Source organism: Poecilia reticulata, chromosome 19 (genome assembly GCF_904066995.2).
Source record: "Poecilia reticulata chromosome 19, P_reticulata-male-v2, whole genome shotgun sequence".
NCBI classification, from domain to species: Eukaryota; Metazoa; Chordata; class Actinopteri; order Cyprinodontiformes; family Poeciliidae; genus Poecilia; species Poecilia reticulata.
The window spans coordinates 10,792,080-10,816,294 of NC_088848.1; the positions used below are offsets into that span (position 1 = coordinate 10,792,080).

Consider the following 24,215-nt stretch of genomic DNA (forward strand, 5'->3'; position numbering starts at 1 on the left):
GAAACCCATTTGAAGAGATGTTGGAGAAAGTGTCTGAGATGTTGGCATTTTTTCAAGGGTGACAACTTGTCGCTGTACACTGATCGTCAGCAGGCTAAAAGAAGGATTGCATACTTTCCTTATTTTTCTAAGAAGGATCAACTCAGCTGATTGGAGATATTTCCAGCCACATAAAACACGGACACCTTTAGCACACAGCCAGCAGTCCTGACATTGATGTCCAGCTAATATTGGTTTCTCATTTCAATTTGCAGAAGCAAATCTATTTGGACTGAAAAAAAAAGTTTACATTTAGACTTCTAAAAAGTATTTTAATGTTGAAAGATCTTTATTTTCAAAAGACATGTATGCTAATTTTATAGAAGACATTACTGGTTTCTGAATAACAGAAAGAAAAGGGTGTGTTAGTGTGCAATAACCACTTTAAAATAAGTCAAAAGCAAAACCAGTCCATATCCGAATCAAAATAAAGTGTTTATTTAAATAAAATTGGATGCAAAAAAAGCCTTTTATTTGAAATTTCCCTTTATGGATTGTAATGTTGTCGAACTGTCGTAATATTACTCACTTTCATTAAGCTGTGAGAAATCTCAGCCGGGCCCACGCCCTGATCAATCTCTCCTGTTTGTGCGTGTATCTCCCTGGATTTTTGTTACTTCGTCTTATTCCACGCGATTTGCATAACAAGATATTCCTGAATGTAGCTTGAATACAGTAATCAGGGCTCTTCACCAATAAAAGACAAATTAAGACATTTTATGCGTTTTCAAAGACGTCTGTGATGAGACTAAAAACAGCATTTAGTAAGGTGGTTTTAATTAACTCGTGTCGGACGTGAGAAAACACTCATTGCAAAATTACTACGAAGTGGCATAATGATGCAAAAATCAGGCAGAGCTTGCTTTTAATACTAGAAACCCCTTGACAATGAGAGCATGTGAAACCAGCTGCCTCTGGAGATGAAGCCGCCCAAAAGGAGGGCAGACGTTAAAATTTACTGCCTCCCTTCTATATTTAGAGGGACTCTAAGTGGGCTGGAAAACGCACATTTCCGTTTTTAGCCAAACAGAGGTGCGGAGGTGCTGTCGGACATGCCTCACCTGAGCAAAGGCTGCCTAAGTGATGGAGAAAGCCGGGGGCTTGTTTTCACTCTAAACCAGACACTTCCGTCCCACCCATTTTCTGCCAGGCCTTCGTCAACAAACATGGACTTAGTTCAGTTTCTCTACGTTCTTTCTTTCCACTTGACAGGTGGTCTGTGAAAGTGGGTACCTGGGAATGCAGCCGATGGCAAAACTTATGAAAGGAAATGTGAAACTCACACTTGCATAAGAGCCGAGTATTACTGCCATCTGTTTAATAGAAAAATACTTCAGAAATGCTTAGCTGTGGCTGGAGCTTCGTAGAAACCTGACCTCGTGTTTTGGTTCGTTCCTGCTATTCTGGTGTAAAGAAACCATTTTAATCTTTTTTTTTTTCTTATTTATGTTTCTATAGGCAAACTGCTACTACCACGGAAAGGTGGAGGGCCACATGGAGTCGGATGTCAGTCTCAGTACTTGTGCTGGGATTAGGTAAGTTTGTCTTTTAATCTTATCGTAGTCAGTGTTGCTTCAGCCAGAAGTTTACAACTTCAGACTTTAATGTAGTTCATTGGTACTTTATGTAAAAGACCAACACACAGTGCAGAACTGTGAAGCTGATGAAAAACACAGTATGGTGTTCAATATTTGAAAAGTCTGCGGCATTGTATCTATTGTGTATGTTTTTAACCCTGTATATTCTGATTCACTTCAATGAAACGCTAATATCTACGACTCCCATTGAAATTCAAAAATCTTGAAGGTTACTCATCGCTTTGCATGCCTATCAACGTCTTCAGATTAACCTTCAACAAATCATAAGCCCTCAGACATTTTTCTGTCTTTGTATTTCAAACATATTCTTAAAAAAAAAACACTTCTGAAAGAAACTTGTATTTGCTTTATCTTTAAAAAATGTGTTTAGTTGGCACATTTTACGTTTTTACTTGAAAGTGTTTCAGTATTTGACCCCTGCCTGGATCAAGAAATGTTGTGTCTTAATAGGACCTTCCTGTTATTTTATAGATCCTTGTTCTTTCAGTAGCTCACTCTATTGACATGCATAATTTTGCAATATTTTATATGCTCTTCTTAGACTTTTAGTGACAGTTGCTGCTTTTAACTACACAAATAACGTGTTTTACATCCACATTGCCGCAAATAATCTTTCGCAATAAACTCAGTGGAGATGAGTGTTTATGTAGCTGCAAAAATGACTGCGAGGTTTGAAACATGTGAAACGTTTCAGGTTTGGAAACTCTTTGTTTGCAGATGTCAAACTGCTGAAATGATTGCTGCGATATTGTTGGAAAGCATCCGGAAGGTTTTCATAAATCAGCCAAAAGGTTCAAACCCTCTGCAGAGTGATTTAGCAGAGTTCAGATGAATTGCTCTTGACCTAATACTTATTTATTTTAGTTTCTGTGAAACCCGCTCAGTGACGGACCAACAAAACACTTTTCGAAACAAAACTACACATAACTTGTCCCGCTCGTAGACACAAATGAGCTCCTAGTTTAGCGTTGGCAGCTGTTAGACTTCTGGGAGGATATAAGTTCATTTGGTGCTTAAATATTGTGCAAGGTTCAAATTACTTTAAATTGTAAAAACAATGTGATGAGAAATACTTAAAAGAAAAAAAAACAAAAAACAAACTCGCTCTATCATTTAAAACACATAATGCCACTATGTATGCGCTACACATCAAAGGCAGTGTAATCAAGTTCCAGATTAATTATTGTTTCTCCACCACATAGTAACGATTTCTTTCACATCCATTTCTGAGTAATCAAGACCACAACCACATCAAGTTTAATTTGCCATTGTTCTGGTTTTATTGCGTGCATAATGCTTGTTGCACTCAAAGAAAGAAAGACAAAGAAGATGATTGTGAACTGTTAAAAGAGAGGTGATAAACAAAACCTCCCAAAAGAAGGCCTGAGGAACAGAGGCTTGTAACCTTAACTGGCTTTGACCAGGTATTGACTGATTTGAAATTCAAAAGTCTGATTTTTGTTTCGATCAGTGAAGGCACTGTAAACCTAAATAGGTCACAGTGACAAGTCTTTTTAGTGTGACAGGAAATCAATTTCTTTTCAGTGTCTTTATGTTTAAAAAGACGTTTAGAGAACGCATAGATCCAAGAAGTTATTTTGGGAAAAAAAAATAAAAATTCATCCAATACAATTTTGTCTGTGGTTGATTCAGACAGCAGAGGAGCATGAAACAAACAGACTTCACCTGATAACAGGAAGGCTGAATAGTAGAGAGCATAGTTGCGTTCTTTTTATCTTTCAAACTTTCATTCTCTGTCTGTCTTGGAACATATTAGATTTGGAAGGACATCTCACCGTTAAGGTAATCATGTATGTTCTATAGCCTACATTACTGGTTCTTTCTGTACTCTCTGTAACACGTATCACTGCAGTAGACGCATATAGACACAAATTGTCATTTTCAGAACCATGTTCTGACTTTTGTGAAAAAAAACATATAACCCACACCTACGGTTGCCACCTTTGAGAAATCAAAATAAGGGACGCCCCACCACAGCGCGTTGCCCGACTCTCATGGGGTGGGATGTCCACTGCAGTGATGGACAATATTTTATGGCATTGTTTTTCGTCTTTAAAAAGTGATCCATAGAGCAATCAATCATGCATAGAGTACCCCAAAACTGTACCCCAATCAGAGTAGTATACTTTAAATACGTTTAATTAAGCAAGTGTAAAAAGTATTTGGTAAACCACTGAGTAACTGATCATAACACCTGATTTAATATTCAAAATGTGTCCTCAGACAACTGAAAGTATAAAAGTTATGTGAACATGTGAATTTTATGTGAATTTTACAGAGTATTACCAACATATTTATATAAATAAGGAGTTAGGTTTGGAGGCTGGTTCTAGACTAGATTCTGCATGTTGGGTGTTCCAGCTAAATCTTGAATATACCCAATTTGCGTTGTCTTGGCCTTTTTATCGCAGCCTATGGGGTTTTCCCTGACTGGGACGAGAACACAACCTGTTGAATGTGACAGGTAGCCAATCAGAAAATGCAGCGACGTAAGAACAGAGGGGAATCCCAAACAGCTGACATATCGAGCAAATGTGAGTCCGGTGGATATCGGCGATGATATGTGGAAATGTTTATTATTATCATATGTAAAGGTCATTATTATATATGTTTATTCAGTTAAAAATGTTAACTATGAAACAACACAGTCACCTCCAAATCATAGTGCAGCAAATAGAGCGGCTGCTCCCACCGCCTTTTCTTTTTGTTACGTCTTTTATCTCTTAAAAATGACTCCACAAACTATCACTATTGCTTCTACATAATCATCCGTGTTTGGTTATTCTAAATTCCCATATGCTATGTTGGGAGTTTTGTGGATTTTCTTCTGGAATCGCGATGTTCATGAGTGGAATCGGTTCGTGTTGCTCCTGCCTTGGACACACGAACCGATCGAACCTGTTGTACTTTTATCAGCTCTGTGGTCACAGAGGTTTGGAGAATCGGCCGACAATTCTTAAATCTTTCCGTCTAAACCAGACCTAATACTCACAAGCTATCATCTCATCTCAATCGCTGCCCAAACACTCTCTGACTCTGGTCGCTATGGTAACGTTTACATATCCCTTCAAAATAAGATACAGATACTCCACAAAAACATTTTACTTTTGTGAAAACTTTAACTCACGATACTGACTAACGGGAGCCCTGAGCTTGTTTCTCTGCAACGAGACGGTTCCATCTGGGAGTGACAAGAGACAATAACACCCGAAGTGTTGCTTATATCCACAGCCTGCTTGGTCTCTACGTGGCGAAGCAGTTTGAAGTTTCATTGCCTCATTAGCAGCCGGTCGCTGCATGTTACACAGAGTTGGCTTGTAATGTGGGACTCACCTACAGGTCCGGGATAAATCCATTCTCCTGTCTCTTCTCTGGGCCTTTTCCCCTTTGCAAAGAAACTTTCCAAAGACATCTGATCTGTTTCTTACTCATTTTGCTGCTTGTGGGCTCAATGTTGGCGCGCAAGTAACCGAGAGAATCCGGTTAAAGGTTTTTCAAAATAAAAGATCCTCCAGACTCAATACAAAAAACGGAAATATGTAATTATTTCTTGCGCAGCCCGGTACCAATTGGTCCACGGACCGGGGGTTGGGGACCACTGCTTTAAATGATCATTTGTATTATTTTGACTGATACTATTATACATTAAATGAGCAAATAATCAGAGACCTATATAGTCGACTAAAAGCACAATAAGAAACTTAATCATAGTAAAATTGCTTGTGTTCATCTCCTCACTAACATTATTCAACCTGGGATTTGCATCTTCCTTGTCACGTCTGTATCTTTACGAGAGATTTTGCTTCTAAGGACAGTGGAGAAATCGGATTGAGGACGTTTTAAAAAGACGCGGGTTGACGGGACCTTACCACGGCTGTGTAGTGTCCGTCTCTAGGCAACCGTAACAACAGCATCAGTCCGTAGCGTTCAGGGGACCTTTAGCTCCCGCAATGAAAATTTAGCTGACCTTAATATTTCATGTGTTTTATTTTGGTCATTATTGTTACACTTAGTAACAATGTCTGTGATAGGCGTGTCTATCTGACATTTTTAGAAATACGGAACAAATCGCGTCCCATATCAGTTCAACACGGGACGATTCCGTATTTTAAGGGACAGGTGGCAACCCTAATGGCCCTGGTTGGCCAGAGCGTTAGTGGTTAACGATGCAGCGCTAGTCATCATGCAGCTTCAGCTTGGTGAGGAGCTTTCGCGGTCGCCTCGCAATCACGCATTTGGTTTTATATTATTTTATTATTAATTTTAGTATTACTTTTCTGGTTTGCTTTGTCTATTTAGTCAGCCAGAGTTATTGCACGTGGCTGCGTGGAGACCTCTGAGAAAGTCGTCCCTAAAACTTGAGAAACTGCAACAGTTTCTGTGATTCTTAATAAAAACTCAACAGACATGAAATGGAAGAGCTACGAAAGCTACATTAGCACCATACAATTCAATCTCCTGTTTGTTGAGCATCTCTGTGCAGTGCAACGAATTTAACTCATGCAGGGCCGGTCCAAGGCTGTATGGGGCCTTGAACAGAATTTGACTTAAAAGCCAGTTTTCCTGTATCAGCACCTCTAACATCTTCTGGGTTAGATTTAGTAAAATCTGGGAGAGGGGGAGTAGTTTAATTGGCCAACCTAAAAATAATATAATTGCAGTTTACTAATTTGTGTTTGTAAACAAACAGAGCTCAAACTCAAAGATTAAACTCACAGAATCAAATTGTTGCTATGGTAACAAACCAATCAAACTATGAATATTGAAGATTACAAAGCAAACTCGCCAGCTCCTTAAAATTTTACATTTAAATGTTAAACAATTTAAATAGTTTAATTTATGTATGCTGAAACCATTAAATCAAATTTAGCAGCACTGATAATCTCAATAAACAAATGAAACATTCATATATCTGTGGTCTGTGTTAAAATATCTGCATTTATGGGGCCCCTGAAGGCCTGGGGGGCCTTATGGAGCCACTGACTGATTTTGGATTAAACAGAAGTGCAAATAATTGATATTCATTTTAATTGTATTTTTTGATTAGCTGTTTTTAAGACTAGTTGTGGATTTAAATAGTGTTTCACTGACGCTGTTTTCCCGTAACATATAATTACCCAGTAATATTTTTACTTTTCCTGTCTAGTTAGCATTTTTAATACAAAAACACGGTGGACCGCCAGTGGACCACTTCAGCGTCCCAACCACCTTGGCAAGTTTTCTGGGGGAAAGGTCGCCAGCAACACAGAGACGGGAGAAAACAACCATGCATGGACACATCCATACCTAAGGATGGGTGTACAGAAATCAATTAACCTAACAGTCATGCTTTTGGACTTTGGGAGGAAGCCGGAGTACCCGGAGAGAAGGAAGCCGGAGTACCCGGAGAGAACCTACGCATGCATTGGGAGAATATGTAAACTCCATGCAGAAAGACCCGGGGCTGGGAATTGAAGCCAGGACCTTCTTGCTGCAAGACAACAGTGCTACCAAGTGCACCACTGTGCAGGACCTGGGTTGATGAGCAGGTGTGAGTGGAGGGAGTGGAAGCAGACTGTGAAGGGATAGAGAAAGTGGCAAAAGAAAGGGGGGGAGATTACACAAGGGGAAACAGCCCAAATACAAACACAAAAGAGTAAGGAGACTAAAGGTATGGAGGACCAAAACTGACATAATAATAAATAAAAGAATAAATATATCAATAAAATAATATATATCCAACATAATAATAAATAAAAAAATCAATATAAAAATAAAAGTAGAAATATAAAAATAAAAAAATAAAATATATATATATATATATATATATATATATATATCCAACATAATAATAAATAAAAGAATCAATATAAAAATAAAAGTGGAAATATATAAATAAAATAAATATAAAAAAAGTTGAAATATATAAAAGAATATAGATCCTACATAATAATAAAAAATAAAACAAATATTTTGATAAGAAATAAAAGCATAAATACTTTGCTTTGATTTTTTTTGCTTCTCCCTTTTCTGCTCGCTGTATTTCCGAGGCCGAAAACTCCTACTTGGAATTTTCGGCCTCGGTTCAACAGTCCTCGGGAAACCTGACTGAAAAATTCACGAATACTCATTATCTTAAGGATACAATAAAAGGTAAGGTTAATAACAGCATTTAAGTGTTAGATAGCTGTTATTACTCATTGTCAATTCTACGGAAGCGCATTGCTATCACGCAGGAAAAAAAATAATTCGAGCGCTATCACGTTATAACGTGATACGTATCTTGTTAAAACGTGATGCGTATCTTGTTAAAACGTGATGCGTATCTTGTTAAACGTGATGCGAATCTTGTTAAAACGTGATGCGTATCTTGTTAAAACGTGATGCGTATCTTGTTAAAACGTGATGCGAATCTTGTTAAAACGTGATACGTATCTTGTTAAAACGTGATACGTATCTTGTTAAAACGTGATGCGTATCTTGTTAAAACGTGATGCGTATCTTGTTAAAACGTGATGCGAATCTTGTTAAAACGTGATACGTATCTTGTTAAAACGTGATGCGTATCTTGTTAAAACGTGATGCGTATCTTGTTAAAACGTGATGCGAATCTTGTTAAAACGTGATGCGTATCTTGTTAAAACGTGATGCGTATCTTGTTAAAACGTGATGCGTATCTTGTTAAAACGTGATGCGTATCTTGTTAAAACGTGATGCGTATCTTGTTAAAACGTGATGCGTATCTTGTATAAACGTGATAATTTTATGTCCAGGAAGTGGCGGTATTATGCTAGGCTATTACAATGGCTAACAGGAATTGGTCAGGTTTCCCTTCATGTTTGGTCTACACGGATTAGATGCTGCTTTGCACAGTGGTTAAAACCATTAATAGCATGCATACTCTGAGCAGGATCCTGAATAATAATTATCATGTAAATTATACTTAACATATGAGTGTGTAAATAAGTGTTGCCCTACGACAAACTGGCGACCTGTCCAGGGTGACCCTCGCCCAGAACGTTAGCTGGAGAAGCACCAGCAACCCTCCCGATCCCACTAAGGGACAAGAAACTGTGTTTGAAAATGGATTATTATTCACCTAATTTAACTTGATTGTACATAATAACAAAAAGGTGACGTGAAAAATAATTACATTCAAAGCTTTATTTATGATTAATTTTGGAGAGAGGAAGTCTGTTATTTTGAAGAATGCTTAACGGGATCTAGTTTTGTCTTTTGCCACTATCTAGCCTTCTGTTGATTTCGGTAACCAAGCAACCGAGCAACAGTACCCTTGTATTCTTCAGCAAGGGGTACTGTTAAAAAAAAAAAAAAAAATCTGAACAGAAAATGTTCAGCAGAGCCTCCGTTATAATCGTTCTTTAGCCATTTCCCGAATCAGAAGCTACAATCGGAATCCAACTTCAGCTTCGATCCAGACAGTCAGGAACGCCGCCACAGCTAGAGGACCGAATTGACGTTTCCTTCTGTGCAGGCCCGTTCTATTTAGAATCCTGCTCAGTGTACTCATGCTATTAATGGTTTTAACCACAGTGCAAAGCAGCATCTGTATCCGTGTAGACCAAACATGAAGGGAAACCTGACCAATTCATGTCAGCCACTGTAATAGCCTAGCATAATTCTATGCCACTTCCTGGACATAGAATTATCACGTTTATACAAGATGCGTATCACGTTTTACCAAGATGTGCATCACGTTTAAACAATATACGTAACACGTTTAAACAATATATGTAACACGTTTAAACAAGATGCGCAACACGTTTAAACAAGTTACGCAACACGTTTAAACAAGTTACGCAACACGTTTAAACAAGATACGCAACACGTTTAAACAAGATACGCAACACGTTTAAACAAGATACGCAACACGTTTAAACAAGATACGCAACACGTTTAAACAAGATTCGCAACACGTTTTAACAAGATACGCAACACGTTTTTACAAGATACGCAACACGTTTTAACAAGATACATATCACATTATAACGTGATGGTGTTCAAATTTTTTTTTCCTCCGTGATAGCAATGCGCTTCCGTACAATTCACCATTCTGTATAAAATAAACAGACTCCGATCGGAGAGTAAACCAGCTAGCAGCAGCTTTGGCCACAGTGAAGAAAAATAAACACCACTCTGTCAGTGCTGTAACGTTTAGAGATTCACTTTGTTTATCAACTTTAATAAAACAGCATTTAAGTGTTAGATAACTTTAGGTTACTTTCGTAACCCCGGTTCTCTGAGTAGCATGAGTGAGTGTCTCACTATGGGGAACGCCCTCAGCGTGACCTCATCAGAAGCTCCAATTACACTCCACCAGCCCTGATTGGCTGAGGATAAGTCTCAGTGGCTGGGAGAGGGGTCATGTCCCACCCCCTACCTATTTATAGGACTGGCCCTGCACAGACAGATCATTCAAAAACCTCTTCTCGTTACAAGCAGAAGTCCCAATTGGTTTTTCTCTCTTTCGCCTGCCTTTTTTGGAACCTAGCTTAACTGTCCATAGATGCGAGTGCGAACTCGATCGCCGGGCGCTTCGCTTCCAGACTGGTGGTGTATAAAGGGAGAAAACTAGCGTTCTGTCTGTTGCAAAACAGCACTGTTAGCAGGAAAAACGGTGCTGGGTAGACATACGCTTCACTGTTTGTCACTAGCAATACTCCGTTGGTAGCAATACCGACAGAAGTAGAGATACTTCATGCAAACTAAACCAGCTAGCAGCAGCTTTAGCCACAGTTGGGGAAATAATATACATCGCTGCCTGACAGTGTTGTAACGCTAAAAGGTTCACTTTCTGTATCAACTTTAGTAAAACGGCATTTAAGTGTTAGCCATTATTAGTCATTGTCCATTTACCATTCTTCAACTGTATTCAAAGGAACCAGCCTTCGATTGGAGAGTAAACCAGCTAGCAGCAGCTTTAGCCAGTTAGGAAACATACATGTACACCGCTGCCTTTTAGTGCTGCTGTTAAGTTTCACTAAAATCACTTACAAAGAGAAATAAATACAGCAAACGGAAATACAGCAGACGGAAAAGGGAGAAGCAAAAAAACAAAAGCAAAGTATATATTTATGCTTTTATTTCTTATCAAAATATAAATTTATTTTATTTATATATTGAATCTTTTATTTATTATGTAGGATATATATATTTTTTATTTATATATTTCTACTTTTATTTTTATATTTATTCTTTTATTTATTATTATGTCAGTTTTCGTCCTCCATATAAAGGAACCTAATTAAACTATAACGAAGGAAAAATAACTAGAAACAAGAAATAAACATAACTAGAATCACAATGAAGAACAGAACTGGAAAACAAGGCAGAATTAAATGGAAACAACTAAGGAACACCAAAAGAATCTGAGGACGATGCTGGCGAACAGCAGCCTTGGAGGATGCTGGCAGCGGAGTACGTACCTTGGTGGACATTGGCAGCAGAGCGGGAACCTTGGGGACGCTGGGGATGTGTCCCATCCTGACTGACCTCTTGAGCCTTGTCGCAGGTCCTGTCGACCTCCCAGCCGACCTCCTGATCCAGACTGGGATGTCGATGGGACCTGGGACACTGGCAGTGGAGCAAGTACCTGCCTGTGGCAGAGCAGGAACAGGGAGGCTGATGGGACCCACGACGAGGCTCCGGAGGCCGACGGGCCACAAAACGAAATCCTGGAGGTCAGCCGAGAGACCAAAAGGACTCGCCACAAAACCCTGGAGGTCAGCCGGGAGACCTATAGGACTCGACAGGAAGCCCTGTAGGTCATCCAAGAGACCAACGGGGCTCGCCATGGCACCCTGAAGTTTGGCCAGGAGACCAACAGGACCCACAACGAAGCCCTGGAGTTCGGCCGGGAGACCAGCAGGACTTAGCTTTGAAGCCATGGAGGTCAGCCGGGAGACCAGCAGGACTTGCTATGAAGCCCTGGAGGTCAGCCAGGAGACCAGCAGGACTTGCTATGAAGCCCTGGAAATCAGCTGGGAGACCAGTGGGACTTGCTAGGAAGCACTTGAGGTCAGCCCGGAGACCAGCGGGACTTGCTATGAAGCCCTTGAGGTCTGCCCGGAGACCAGCAGGACTTGCTATGAAGCCCTTGAGGTCATGACGCCCGGAGACCAGCAGGACTTGCTATGAAGCCCTGGAGGTCAGCCGGCAGACCAGCAGGACTTGCTATGAAGCCCTGGAAATCAGCTGGGAGACCAGTGGGACTTGCTAGGAAGCACTTGAGGTCAGCCCGGAGACCAGCGGGACTTGCTATGAAGCCCTTGAGGTCTGCCCGGAGACCAGCAGGACTTGCTATGAAGCCCTGGAGGTCAGCCGGCAGACCAGCAGGACTTGCTATGAAGCCCTGGAGGTCAGCCGGCAGACCAGCAGGACTTGCTATGAAGCCCTGGAAATCAGCTGGGAGACCAGTGGGACTTGCTAGGAAGCACTTGAGGTCAGCCCGGAGACCAGCGGGACTTGCTATGAAGCCCTTGAGGTCTGCCCGGAGACCAGCAGGACTTGCTATGAAGCCCTGGAGGTCAGCCGGCAGACCAGCAGGACTTGCTATGAAGCCCTGGAGGTCAGCCAGGAGACCAGCAGGACTTGCTATGAAGCCCTGGAGGTCAGCCGGCAGACCAGCAGGACTTGCTATGAAGCCCTGGAGGCAGGCCGGGAAACTGAGAGGCGTCAAGTTCCCATAGCACCACAGTCCTGTGGGCCTCAAGGTTTCCTACCAACATCTTTCAAGTAATCAGGTCTTCCGCCATCAGTCTCCAAGTGCCAAGCTCCCCTGACACTGCAGTCCTGTTGGCCTCAAGTTTTTCTTCCACCGACAATCATGAAGCGTGGAGCCCTCATGACACCGCAGGGTGATGTTTCTCCGCCGCAGGGTGTTTTTTTTCTGCTCCAAGGCGGTGCTTCTCTGCTCCAAGGCGGTGCTTCTCTGCTCCAGGGTGGTGTTTACTTGCTCCAAATCAGTTCTTTTCAGATCCAAGGTGGTCTTATCCTGCTCCAAGGTCATGGTTTTCTCCACTAGCTTGCTGTTTTCCTGCTCCAGGGCGGTGTTTCTTTGTTCTAGGATGCTGTTATACTCCTTTAACCTTCTGATTACTTCAAACTGTTTTTTAAATTCTTCTTCTTTTTCCAGAAGCAGCTTGTCTTTTTCAAGTCCAGCTTGTTCTGTGTTCCTAAGTTGAATTGTAAGCTCCTCATTTGCTTTTGTCAGAGTCAGTTTTTCAATAGACATCTTGCTGACTCCTTTCAAGATGTCTTCGAACTTCTGTGTCTTTCTAGCTAAAGTCTGTTGTGTTGTCTTTTTCTGGTAATCACAAGACGATGCCTGACTGCTTTGACTCATTGTCAATCCTTTTTGTCTAGAAAAATCCAAAAAACTGCTCAATGTTTTCCTTTATTCGTTTGTGAGGACTTCTGCAATGGTTATGACCGTGCAGCTTTGTTATGTCACTCTTGCTCCATAAGAGTGACATCAATTCTCTTTGCGACATCAATTTGTGTGATGTCACAAATTGAGTGACATGCTCTCAACTGTTCATATCTGCAGGTTTATCTCATGATCCCTTAACATTAGGGTTGCCATCTTTCAGAAATCAAAATAAGGGACGTCAACCACGGCGGGTCACCCTAATTCATGGAGTGGAATGGCTGCTGCAGCGATAGACAATAGTGTTTTTTTGTTTTAAAAAAGTGATGCAGATGGGGTGCTGTGGTGGCGCAGGCGCACTGCACAACTTACACATATTGAGGCCTTAGTCATTGTGGCGATGGTCGCAGGCCGCATGTCTTCCCCCTCTCACGATACCCACTTTCCTGTCAAACTACTTCCAAATAAAGGCAACTATAGCCAACAAAACCTTTCAAAAAATTGTCTAGAGAACACTCATTCATACATAGAGTACTCCAAAATTGTACTCCAATCAGAGTAGCACACATTAAACATGTTTAATTAAGTAAGTGTAAAATGTATTTGGTAAACTGCTCAAGTACTGAGTAACTGATCATAATACATAATTTAATAATCACAATGTGTCCTCAAACAGGGCTCCAAAGGTATAAAAGTTATGTGAAAATTCTGGTATTGTAAAGAGTATTATTAAAATATTTATACAAGTGAGGAGTTGGGTTTGGAGGCTGGTTCTAGATCAAATTTACCACCAGGGCCAGGGTAGTCAGTATTTTTCCATGGTGACACTTAAAAAAGAATGAAATTTGAAAAAAAAAACAGAGCAATATTTCATTTTTTGATATATCAAGTAAGCCAAAGAGCCACTTGTGTCTCCAGAGATGCCTGTTGGATCAGGTTGATAGTATGATCCTATCTCAATACAGCAGCTAAAAGTGCAGCACTATAATTTTTTTGTTCATTATTAAAATAAAATTGTGAAGGTTAAAAAAAATCCACCTCTGAATATTAAGAAAATAAATGTATTTAGCATAATTTATTCTGTACCTTTGTTGGCCACCATCTAGAACCGCCCCTGGGCAGCAGGTCTGTGTCTGACATTAATAATACATTAAATGGCCACTGAACACTGAATATGTCAACATTTCTTAATAAAACATACAGAAAGCCCTAACAAACCTTTTAAAGTAGGAAGTATTTATGTATTTACTGTTAATCTAATGTAGGGGTGTCAAACTCAATTTCACCGAGGGCCACTTCAGCATATTGGCCACCCTCAACGGGCCACATTGACGGTACAAATCAGGAATGTCCAGGTGCAGTCCTCCAGGCTGCAACTTTTAGATGCATCCCTGCTAAAACACACCCCAGACAAAAAGTTGACTTTCCTCATTAGCAGCAACTCAGTTCTGTAAAGGCTTGTAATGAGTCAATGATCCAGGTGTGACAGAGGCCTGTCTGGTCCTCCTCACCTCCAGCTCCATTCTGCAACATCTAAAGTTGGAGAATGGTAGCTCTGGAAAGCTAGACTTGGGCACCCCTAGCATAAATGTATGAAAATACAATGTGAAAAATAAATTAAACACTTCATATTGTTAAATAACCCTTTGGAGCGTCTGGTTAGGAAGCCCATTCAAAACCTTTGGTTGAAATGGCGCCTTAAATTCAAGTCTCCCTTACAGACCAGAGAAAAGTAGCAACGTTGTGTTAATCCATTTGAGGAGCCGGCAGATTATTTTGAGGAAATAAATGACGTCGCAGAAGTTAATTAGACTGTAACATGCGCAGTCCGCTGCTCAACCACTGCGGACGCGGCTCCGCGGCTGCGAAGAATTAAAAAACTGCCGGAAGTAACTCATCCAGAAGATTTAACAAATGGAGCCTTCTTGGTGCATGTTAACCTGGAGGAGCTGCAGACGTAACATCTGTCCGTTTCAGAGAAGCGAAACCACGCAAAAATTAAATAAAAATAAATCCTGGTAAAAGCGCAAACCGGACAGGGTAAAACACTCACAGAGTTCAGGTGGTCTGTTTGGATCACACTGATCCAACTGACTGATGAATCAGCGCAGATTTTTCTCCAGATGGGAACCAGGGGGAAGTGCGTTCAGACCCCAGCGGGTGAAGTGATGCTAATTTAAGTGAAGTCGCTTAATTTAATTTATTAAACGTTATTGTGGCCTCAGTCAGTGGTTTTTGTCATTACGGAGAAAAATGTAGATGCATTTATCTGGTTAATTTGTAATGGGATCTGGATTCACGGTGAATATTAACCAAACCGCATAAAATGCTACTAAATAGCCGATGTTCTTATGGTTGTAATTTCACGGATAAAAATAGTACATGACCGATTTTTTTTTTCAAGATAACTGATAACAAAAGAAGTCTAGCGCGACCTGCCGCCCTGACACCAACTCACACACATCTTCATTCACAGTCTTACTTGTAAATCGATGTTTCTTTTCTTGGACATTATGATGTTAGCTTGTCGATGTCTCCGTTTTATTCGCTGGGAAAATCAATAAGCAGCTTGAGGTGACTCTGCTGCTCTCTAGTGGCGAGAAGCCGTAATGATAGCTGGTAACAATCGGAATGCATTGTGGGTGATGTAGTTTATAGTCAATTCATGCTCAGAACCTATTTTAAGTCAATCATGGGCCTATAAAACGCTGGGCGGGCCACATAAAATGACATGGCGGGCCTTGAGTTTGACACATGTGATCTAATGTATAATTTGTTCTTTAAATGATCATTTATATTATTTTGACTGATATTATTATACATTAAATAAGCAAATAATCAAACCAATATAGTCGACTAAAAGCACAATAAGAAACTTGATCATAGTAAAATGTTACCATATCAGGGTCTGCTGTGTTCCTCTCCTGATCTATTCTGTCTAGTAAAGCACTGCGCCACGATGGACACATTTTTTTTTAATTGCATGTGTTCATCTCCTCACATTATTCAACCTGGAATTTGCATCTTCACGTCTGTATCTTTACGAGAGGTTTTGCTTCTAAGGACGGTGGAGAATCGGGTTGAGGACGTTTTAAAAAGACGCGGGTTGACAGCACCTCTATTGCGCACGGCTACGCGGAAAGCTCTGAGAAAATCGTCCCTCAAACTTGACCAACTGCAACAGTTTCTGTGATTCTTATTAAAAAATCAACAGACACGAAATGGAAGAGCTACGAAAGCTACATTAGCACGATAGAATTCAATCTCCTGTTTGTTGAGCATCTCTGTACAGTGCAGCGGATTTAACTCATGCAGGGCCGGTCCAAGGTTGTATGGGGCCTTGTACAGAATTTGACTTAAAAGCCAGTCTTGCTGTATCAGTACCTCTAACATCTTCTGGGTTAGATTTGGTAAAATCTGGGAGAGGGGGAGTAGTTTAATTGGCCAACCTAAAAATAATATAATTGCAGTTTACTAATTTGTGTTTGTAAACAAACAGAGCTCAAACTCAAAGATTAAACTCACAGAATCAAATTGTTGCTATGGTAACAAACCAATCTAACTATGAATATTGAAGATTACAAAGCAAACTCGCCAGCTCCTTAAAATCTTACATTTAAATGTTAAACAATTTAAATAGTTTAATTTATGTATGCTGAAACCATTAAATCAAATTTAACAGCACTGATAATCTCAATAAACAAATGAAACATTCATATATCTGTGGTCTGTGTTAAAATATCTGCATTTATGGGGCCCCTGAAGGCCTGGGGGGGCCTCATGGAGCCACTGACTAATTTTGAATTAAACCGAAGTGCAAATAATTGATATTCATTTTAATTGTATTTTTTGATTAGCTGTTTTTAAGACTAGTTGTGGATTTAAATAGTGTTTCACTGACGCTGTTTTCCTGTAACATATAATTACCCAGTAATATTTTTACTTTTCCTGTCTAGTTAGCATTTTTAATACAAAAACACGGTGGACCGCCAGTGGACCACCTCAGCGCCCCAACCACCTTGGCAAGTTTTCTGGGGGAAAGGTCGCCAGCAACACAGAGACGGGAGAAAACATCCATGGATGGACACATCCATACCTAAGGATGGGTGTACAGAAATCAATTAACCTAACAGTCACGCTTTTGGACTTTGGGAGGAAGCCGGAGTACCCGGAGAGAACCTATGCATGCATTGGGAGAATATATAAACTCCATGCAGAAAGACTCGGAATTGAAGCCAGGACCTTCTTGCTGCAAGACAACAGTGCTACCAAGTGCACCACTGTGCAGGACCTGGGTTGATGAGCAGGTGTGAGTGGAGGGAGTGGATGCAGACTGTGAAGGGATAGAGAAAGTGGCAAAAGAAAGGGGGGAAGATTACACAAGGGGAAACAACCAAAATACAAACACAAAGGAACCTAATTAAACTATAACGAAGGAAAAATAACTAGAAACAAATAAACATAACTAGAAACACCAATGAAGAACAGAACTGGAAAACAAGGCAGAATTAAATGGAAACAACTAAGGAACACCAAAAGAATCTGAGGACGATGCAGGCGAACAGCAGCCTTGGAGGATGCTGGCAGTGGAGCACGTACCTTGGTGGACATTGGCAGCAGAGCGGGAACCTTGGGAACGCTGGGGATGTGTCCCATCCTGACTGACCTCTTGAGCTTTGTCGCTGGTCCTGTCGACCCCCCAGCCGACCTCCTGATCCAGGCTGGGAGGTCGATGGGACCTGCGACACTGGCAGTGGAGCAAGTACCTGCCTGTGGCAGAGCAGGAACAGGGAGGCTGATGGGACCCACAACGAGGCTCCGGAGGCCGACGGGCCACAAAACGAAACCCTGGAGGTCAGCCGAGAGACCAAAAGGACTCGCCACAAAACCCTGGAGGTCAGCCGGGAGACCTATAGGACTCGACAGGAAGCCTTGGAGGTCATCCAAGAGACCAATGGGGACTCGCCATGGAACCCTGGAGTTCCGGCCAGGAGACTAACAGGACCCACAACGAAGCCCTGGAGGTCGGACGGGAGACCAGCAGGACTTGCTATGAAGCCCTTGTGGTCAGCCCAGAGACCAGCAGGACTTGCTATGAAGACCTGGAGGTCAGACTGGAGACCAGTGGGACTTGCTATGAAGCCCTTGAGGTCAGCCGGGAGACTAGCGGGACTTGTTATGAAGCCCTGGAGGTCAGCCGAGAGACCTATAGGACTCGACAAGAAGCCCTGGAGGGTATCTAAGAGACCAGCGGGACTCGCCATGGAACCCTGGAGTTCGGCCAGGAGACCAACAGGACCCACAACGAAGCCCTGGAAGTCGGCCGGGAGACCAGCGGGACTTGCTTTGAAGCCATGGAGGTCAGCTGGGAGACCAGCAGGACTTGCTATGAAGCCCTGGAAGTCAGCTGTAAGTCAGCCGGGAGACCAGCAGGACTTGCTATGAAGCCCTGGAAGTCAGCCGGGAGACCAGCAGGACTTGCTATGAAGCACTGGAGGTCAGACTGGAGACCAGCAGGACTTGATATGAAGCCCTTGAGGTCAGCCCGGAGACCAGCAGGTCTTGCTATGAAGCCCTTTTGGTCAGCCGGGAGACCAGCGGGAGTTGCTATGAAGCCCTGGAAGTCAGTCGGGAGACCAGCGGGACTTGCTTTGAAGCCCTTGAGGTCAGCCTGGAGACCAGCAGGACTTGCTATGAAGCACTTGAGGTCAACCGGGAGACCAGCGGTACTTGCTGGTCAGCCCTTGAGGTCAACCGGGAGGCCAGCGGTACTTGCTGGTCAGCCCTTGAGGTCAACCGGGAGGCCAGCGGTACTTGCTATGAAGCCCTGGAGGTCAACCGGGAGACCAGCGGTACTTGCTGGTCAGCCCTTGAGGTCAACCGGGAGGCCAGCGGTACTTGCTATGAAGCCCTGGAGGCAGGCCTGGAAACCGAGAGGCGTCAAGTTCCCATAGCACCACAGTCCTGCGGGCCTCAAGCTTTCCTGCCAACGTCTTTCAAGCAATCAGCTCTTCCGCCATCAGTCTCCAAGTGTCAAGCTCTCCTGACACTGCAGTCCTGTTGTCCTCAAGTTTTTCTTCCACCGACAATCAATCATGAAGCTTGGAGCCCTCGTGACACTTCTTTATTTAGAAGTACCAGGCTTCAAATCCAGTTCCTGAGATTGAGTGATTGATATATTCTCAGAAGTGTAGCGGTGAAGCCTCTGACCACACGTCTTACTATAGATGGCGGCTCCTGTGGCTGGGCTGAAACCGACTGGCTGTCTTTGTCGGTATCCTCTTCAGATTGCTGCTGGTTCTGTTGCTCCTCTTTGTCACTCAGCATTTGGTTGAGCTCTTCCACTCTTTGGTGCAGCTGATCCACTTCAAGCTGCAGGTCGCTTCTTATACGCTCCAAGACGTGGTTTTGCTGCTCAAAGTTCATGCTTCTCTGGATCAGGACGAGGCGATTTATCTTCAGGGCGTCGTTTTCCTCCTCCAAGATGTTTTTTTCCTGGGTGACAATGTTTTTTTCCTCCTGCAGGGTGTTATAATTCTCCTCCAGATCGGCGTACATCTGCTTCAAGGCAGAGTGGTTCCTGTCCAGGGTGATGTTTCTCCGCCGCAGGGTGTTTTTTTTCTGCTCCAAGGTGATGCATCTCAGCTCCACGTCGGTGTTTCTCTGCTCCAAGGCGGTGCTTCTCTGCTCCAGGGTGGTGTTTACTTGCTCCAAATCAGTTCTTTTCAGATCCAAGGTGGTCTTATCCTGCTCCAAGGTGATGGTGTTCTCCACTAGCTTGCTGTTTTCCTGCTCCAGGGCGGTGTTTCTTTGTTCTAGGATGCTGTTATACACCTTTAACCTTCTGATTACTTCAAACTGTTTTTTAAATTCTTCTTCTTTTTCCAGAAGCAGCTTGTCTTTTTCAAGTCCAGCTTGTTCTGTGTTCCTAAGTTGAATTGTAAGCTCCTCATTTGCTTTTGTCAGAGTCAGTTTTTCAATAGACATCTTGCTGACTCCTTTCAAGATGTCTTCGAACTTCTGTGTCTTTCTAGCTAAAGTCTGTTGTGTTGTCTTTTTCTGGTAATCAGAAGACGATGCCTGACTGCTTTGACTCATTGTCAATCCTTTTTGTCTAGAAAAATCCAAAAAACTGCTCAATGTTTTCCTTTATTCGTTTGTGAGGACTTCTGCAATGGTTATGATGGTGCAGCTTTGTTATGTCACTCTTGCTCCATAAGAGTGACATCAATTCTCTTTGACATCAATTTGTGTGATGTCACAAATTGATGTCACTGCCTCAGCATAATAACTAGAAAACTGCTGAAGTTTGAATAAAAACAAACTTTACGGCTGAATACATTCCTTAGAAATAAAAAAATGACAATAATTAAAAAAACACTGTGGCATGAAATCTATGGATGAAATAGGAAAGTATTGTAAATGTTTAAAACAGAAAAACTAATAAAGTATTGATACAGACTAAAATAAGGTGCTTATTTCATGATATTGTAATATTGTTCTGTCGTTCAATAATTGGAGTATTTCTGTGTTTAAAATCCATTTTAATTACTTATTACAAATAATTCCTTAATGTTGATTAAAACAACTACTAGTTCCGCTGGTGGAATATTTCATTTATAATATGAAATGTTGTGTGAAATAATCTGATGATAAAGAAATTAAATAGATCAGTCAGTCTTTAAACAGAAAAATAAAACAGATTTAAAGCTCTGACATCTATATTTCCTCCTTCCGTAGCACAGAAGGCTCCCATATGTGAGCATTTATGAGAACTAGCTTGGTAAATCTGGCTAACTGTTGCTAATATTCTCCATCAAAATGAGAAAATTGACACTTGGCGTGTTCCATCCATCCATCCATCCATTTTCTTGCACCCTTTTTCCCTCAGTGGGGTCGGGAGGGGTGCTGGTGCCCATCTCCAGCCAACGTTTCGGGCGAGAGGCGGGGTACACCCTGGACAGGTCGCCAGTCTGTCGCAGGGCAAGACAGAGACACACAGGACACACAACCATGCACACACACACTCACACCTAGGGGCAATTTGGAGAGGCCAATTAACCTGACAGTCATGTTTTTGGACTGTGGGAGGAAACCGGAGTACCCGGAGAAAACCCACGCACGCACAGGGAGAACATGCAAACTCCATGCAGAAAGACCCCAGGCCGGGAATCGAACCCAGAACCTTCTTGCTGCAAGGCAACAGCTCTACCAACTGCGCCACTGTGCAGCCCTTGGCATGTTCCATAATTTAAAAAAAACTATTGAGCTTTAAGACAGATCAAGGAAATATCCGGTTATTTTCTCTGTTTTTCTAGCATACCGTAAAGCTGACAACTCCCTCAATCAACCTGTAAAGAGCCCAGTGTTCGGATCTACTTCTTCCCCGTTCAAACACGCCGTGTTCGAAAGGTTCCGATCATCACGAGTCCGCGCAGTCAAGAAATTTAGTCTAATTCCTATAAATGTTATCAGGAGAATACAAAAGATCCGTGCTATTTCGTCCATAACAAAAAATATGCACGTACAAACAATAATTACCGTTTCTAAATGGGATATTTTCATTGATTATTAGCAAACATGTCTGGGGAAAAATTTCCACACATAAAGCAAAAACACTGGTTTGGTTGTTATGAGTGAGAAAATATTTGACCATCAACTACAACATAACATGACACGTGGTTTTAAAACATTTATCTTCCAATAAAAATTTTTAATCTGAGCAGTGCGGCGTGCATTTGTACTTAGCTTCACCCATGTTCCCGTTAAATCTGACTCCAGCTTTTCAAGTATGTACTGAAGTAAAAAAAAAAAAAAAAAAAAAACTTAAAATGGTTTAACTTTATTCATTTTGGAGCATCATAGTTAGGTGGGGTGACAACAAATTACAACTTTCCAGAACATTGCAATATTTGTGAAATTTGTTTATTCTTATACTTCAAGTGTTGCATCTATCTTAAGGAAATCTAATAAAATTCAGAAGCGGTAAGTACTGGATTCATTATGAAAGGTTTATAGGAACTGTTTGACGTAGAAAAATCAGGCATATTTAAAATAAAATTCCTCAGTTACATTTATTGTTGACTCTATAGCGCCCTCCAGATGTCTTTTTTCACCTCCTTCACCTTCCTGGTGTAAGGACATGCTCAGGTTCTCAACTGTTCATATCTGCAGGTTTATCTCATGATCCCTTAACATTAGGGTTGCCACCTTTCAGAAATCCAAATAAGGGACCTCAACCACAGCGGGTCACCCTAATTCATGGAGTGGAATGGCTGCTGCAGCGATAGACAATAGTGTTTTTTTGTTTTAAAAAAGTGATGCAGATGGGGTGCTGTGGTGGCGCAGGCGCACTGCACAACCTACACATATTGAGGCCTTTGTCATTGTGGCGATGGTCGCAGGCCGCATGTCTTCCCCCTCTCACGATACCCACTTTCCTGTCAAACTACTTCCAAATAAAGGCAACTATAGCCAACAAAACTTTTCAAAAAATTATCTAGAGAGCAATCATTCATACATAGAGTACTCCAAAATTGTACTCCAATCAGAGTAGCACACATTAAACATGTTTAATTAAGTAAGTGTAAAATGTATTTGGTAAACTGCTCAAGTACTGAGTAACTGATCATAATACCTAATTTAATAATCACAATGTGTCCTCAAACAGGGCTCCAAAGGTATAAAAGTTATGTGAAAATTCTGGTATTGTAAAGAGTATTACTAAAATATTTATACAAGTGAGGAGTTAGGTTTGGAGGCTGGTTCTAGATCAAATTTACCACCAGGGCCAGGGTAGTCAGTGTTTTTCCATCGCGACACTTAAAAAAGAATGAAACAAAAAAAACAGCATCGTTTGGTATATTAAGTAAGCCAAAGAGCCACTTGTGTCTCCAGAGATACAGGTTGGATCAGATTGCAGAACCCTGATCTAGCAGATGGAAAGTATGATCCTATCTCAATACAGCAGCTAAAAGTGCAGCACTATAATTTTTAATTCATTGTTCAAATAAAATTGTGAAGGTTAAAAAAAAATCCACCTCTGAATATTAAGAAAATAAATTTATTTAGCATAATTTCTTCTGTACCCCTGCTTGGCACCCCTCTGGAACTGCCCCTGTGTGTCTGATATTAATAATACATTAAATGGCCACTGAACACTGAATTAATATGTCAACATTTCTTAATAAAACAAACAGAAAGCCCTAACAAACCTTTTTAAAGTAGGAAATATTGATGTATTTACTGTTAATCTCTCAATATGACTTGTTCTTTAAATGGCCATTTGTATTATTTTGGCTGATACGACTAAACATTAAATAAGAAAATAATTGATTATCTAATAATCAAACCATGACAGTCTATTAAAACCACAATAAGAAACTTAATCAATCATAGCAAAATGTCTTATATCATATCGGCCTCAGGAGATGATTGAGGGATGAAGGACGCTGGTGTCTGCTTCTTTAGGTTCTAACCGGGTCTTCAGTGTTCCTCTCCTGATCCATTCTGTCTGACATCATGCAGCACTCCGCGCCTGGACGAACACATTTGTTTTAATTGCTTGTATTTATCTTCACTAACATCTTCAGCCTGGGATTTGAATCTTCCCTCTCACGTCCGTATCTTTACAAGAGGTTTTGGTTCTAAGGACGGTGGCGAATCGGGTTGAGGATGTTTTAAAAAGATGCGGTCGATAGCAGCTCACCGCAGCTGCATAGTGTCTGTCTCTAGGCAACCACGAGAGCGTCGGTCCATAGCGTTCTCCTTCCATCTTATCGATATTGCCACTAGGCTACAGTTTACATGAGACTGGAAATCCCATGTAATAGGAGTTTAAAAGGAGGAACAGAACCAAGTCATTTTCTTAAGAAACCATGCCTACTTTATTGTCTGATGAAAGATATTTCAAAGGTTAAGAGTATTTTCTTTCTATGTGTTTCTAAAGTTTCTATTTTTATGTTAGTTCCAGAGCATGAGATTAAAAGAACTCATAAAAAGTGACAAAAAGTGGCGCCTTGGGTCTTATCACTGATCTAGTAGAGCTGATAAAAGAAAATGTATTGGAAAAAAATGGATTGTAGTAAGGAGTTGAACAAGAGGTCGTTGTAATGAGTAATTATTGTCTTTTACCAGGATTTTTAACTCTGAATCATAAAGGTACTTCATCTTCAGTTTAAATGTTTTCT

The 24,215-nt window shown here is 41.3% G+C and overlaps 1 protein-coding gene and 1 long non-coding RNA gene across 5 annotated transcripts in view; one reads left to right on the top strand and one right to left on the bottom strand.

The window, feature by feature from the left end:
• adam12a (ADAM metallopeptidase domain 12a) overlaps positions 1-24,215 on the top strand; it is a 115,887-nt gene that overhangs the window by 53,503 nt on the left and 38,169 nt on the right. For all 4 annotated transcript variants that reach the window (XM_008437119.3, XM_008437120.3, XM_081601112.1 and 1 more), the window contains one exon: positions 1,498-1,574. In XM_008437119.3, the coding sequence (XP_008435341.2) occupies positions 1,498-1,574 (77 nt within the window). The remainder of the gene's footprint in view (positions 1-1,497; positions 1,575-24,215) is intronic.
• LOC145549204 (uncharacterized) lies at positions 4,347-11,178 on the bottom strand. Its single transcript, XR_014085180.1, has 2 exons — positions 11,084-11,178; positions 4,347-7,212 (listed from the first exon to the last, which is right to left on the bottom strand). It is a non-coding gene; the product is annotated as an uncharacterized LOC145549204 (long non-coding RNA).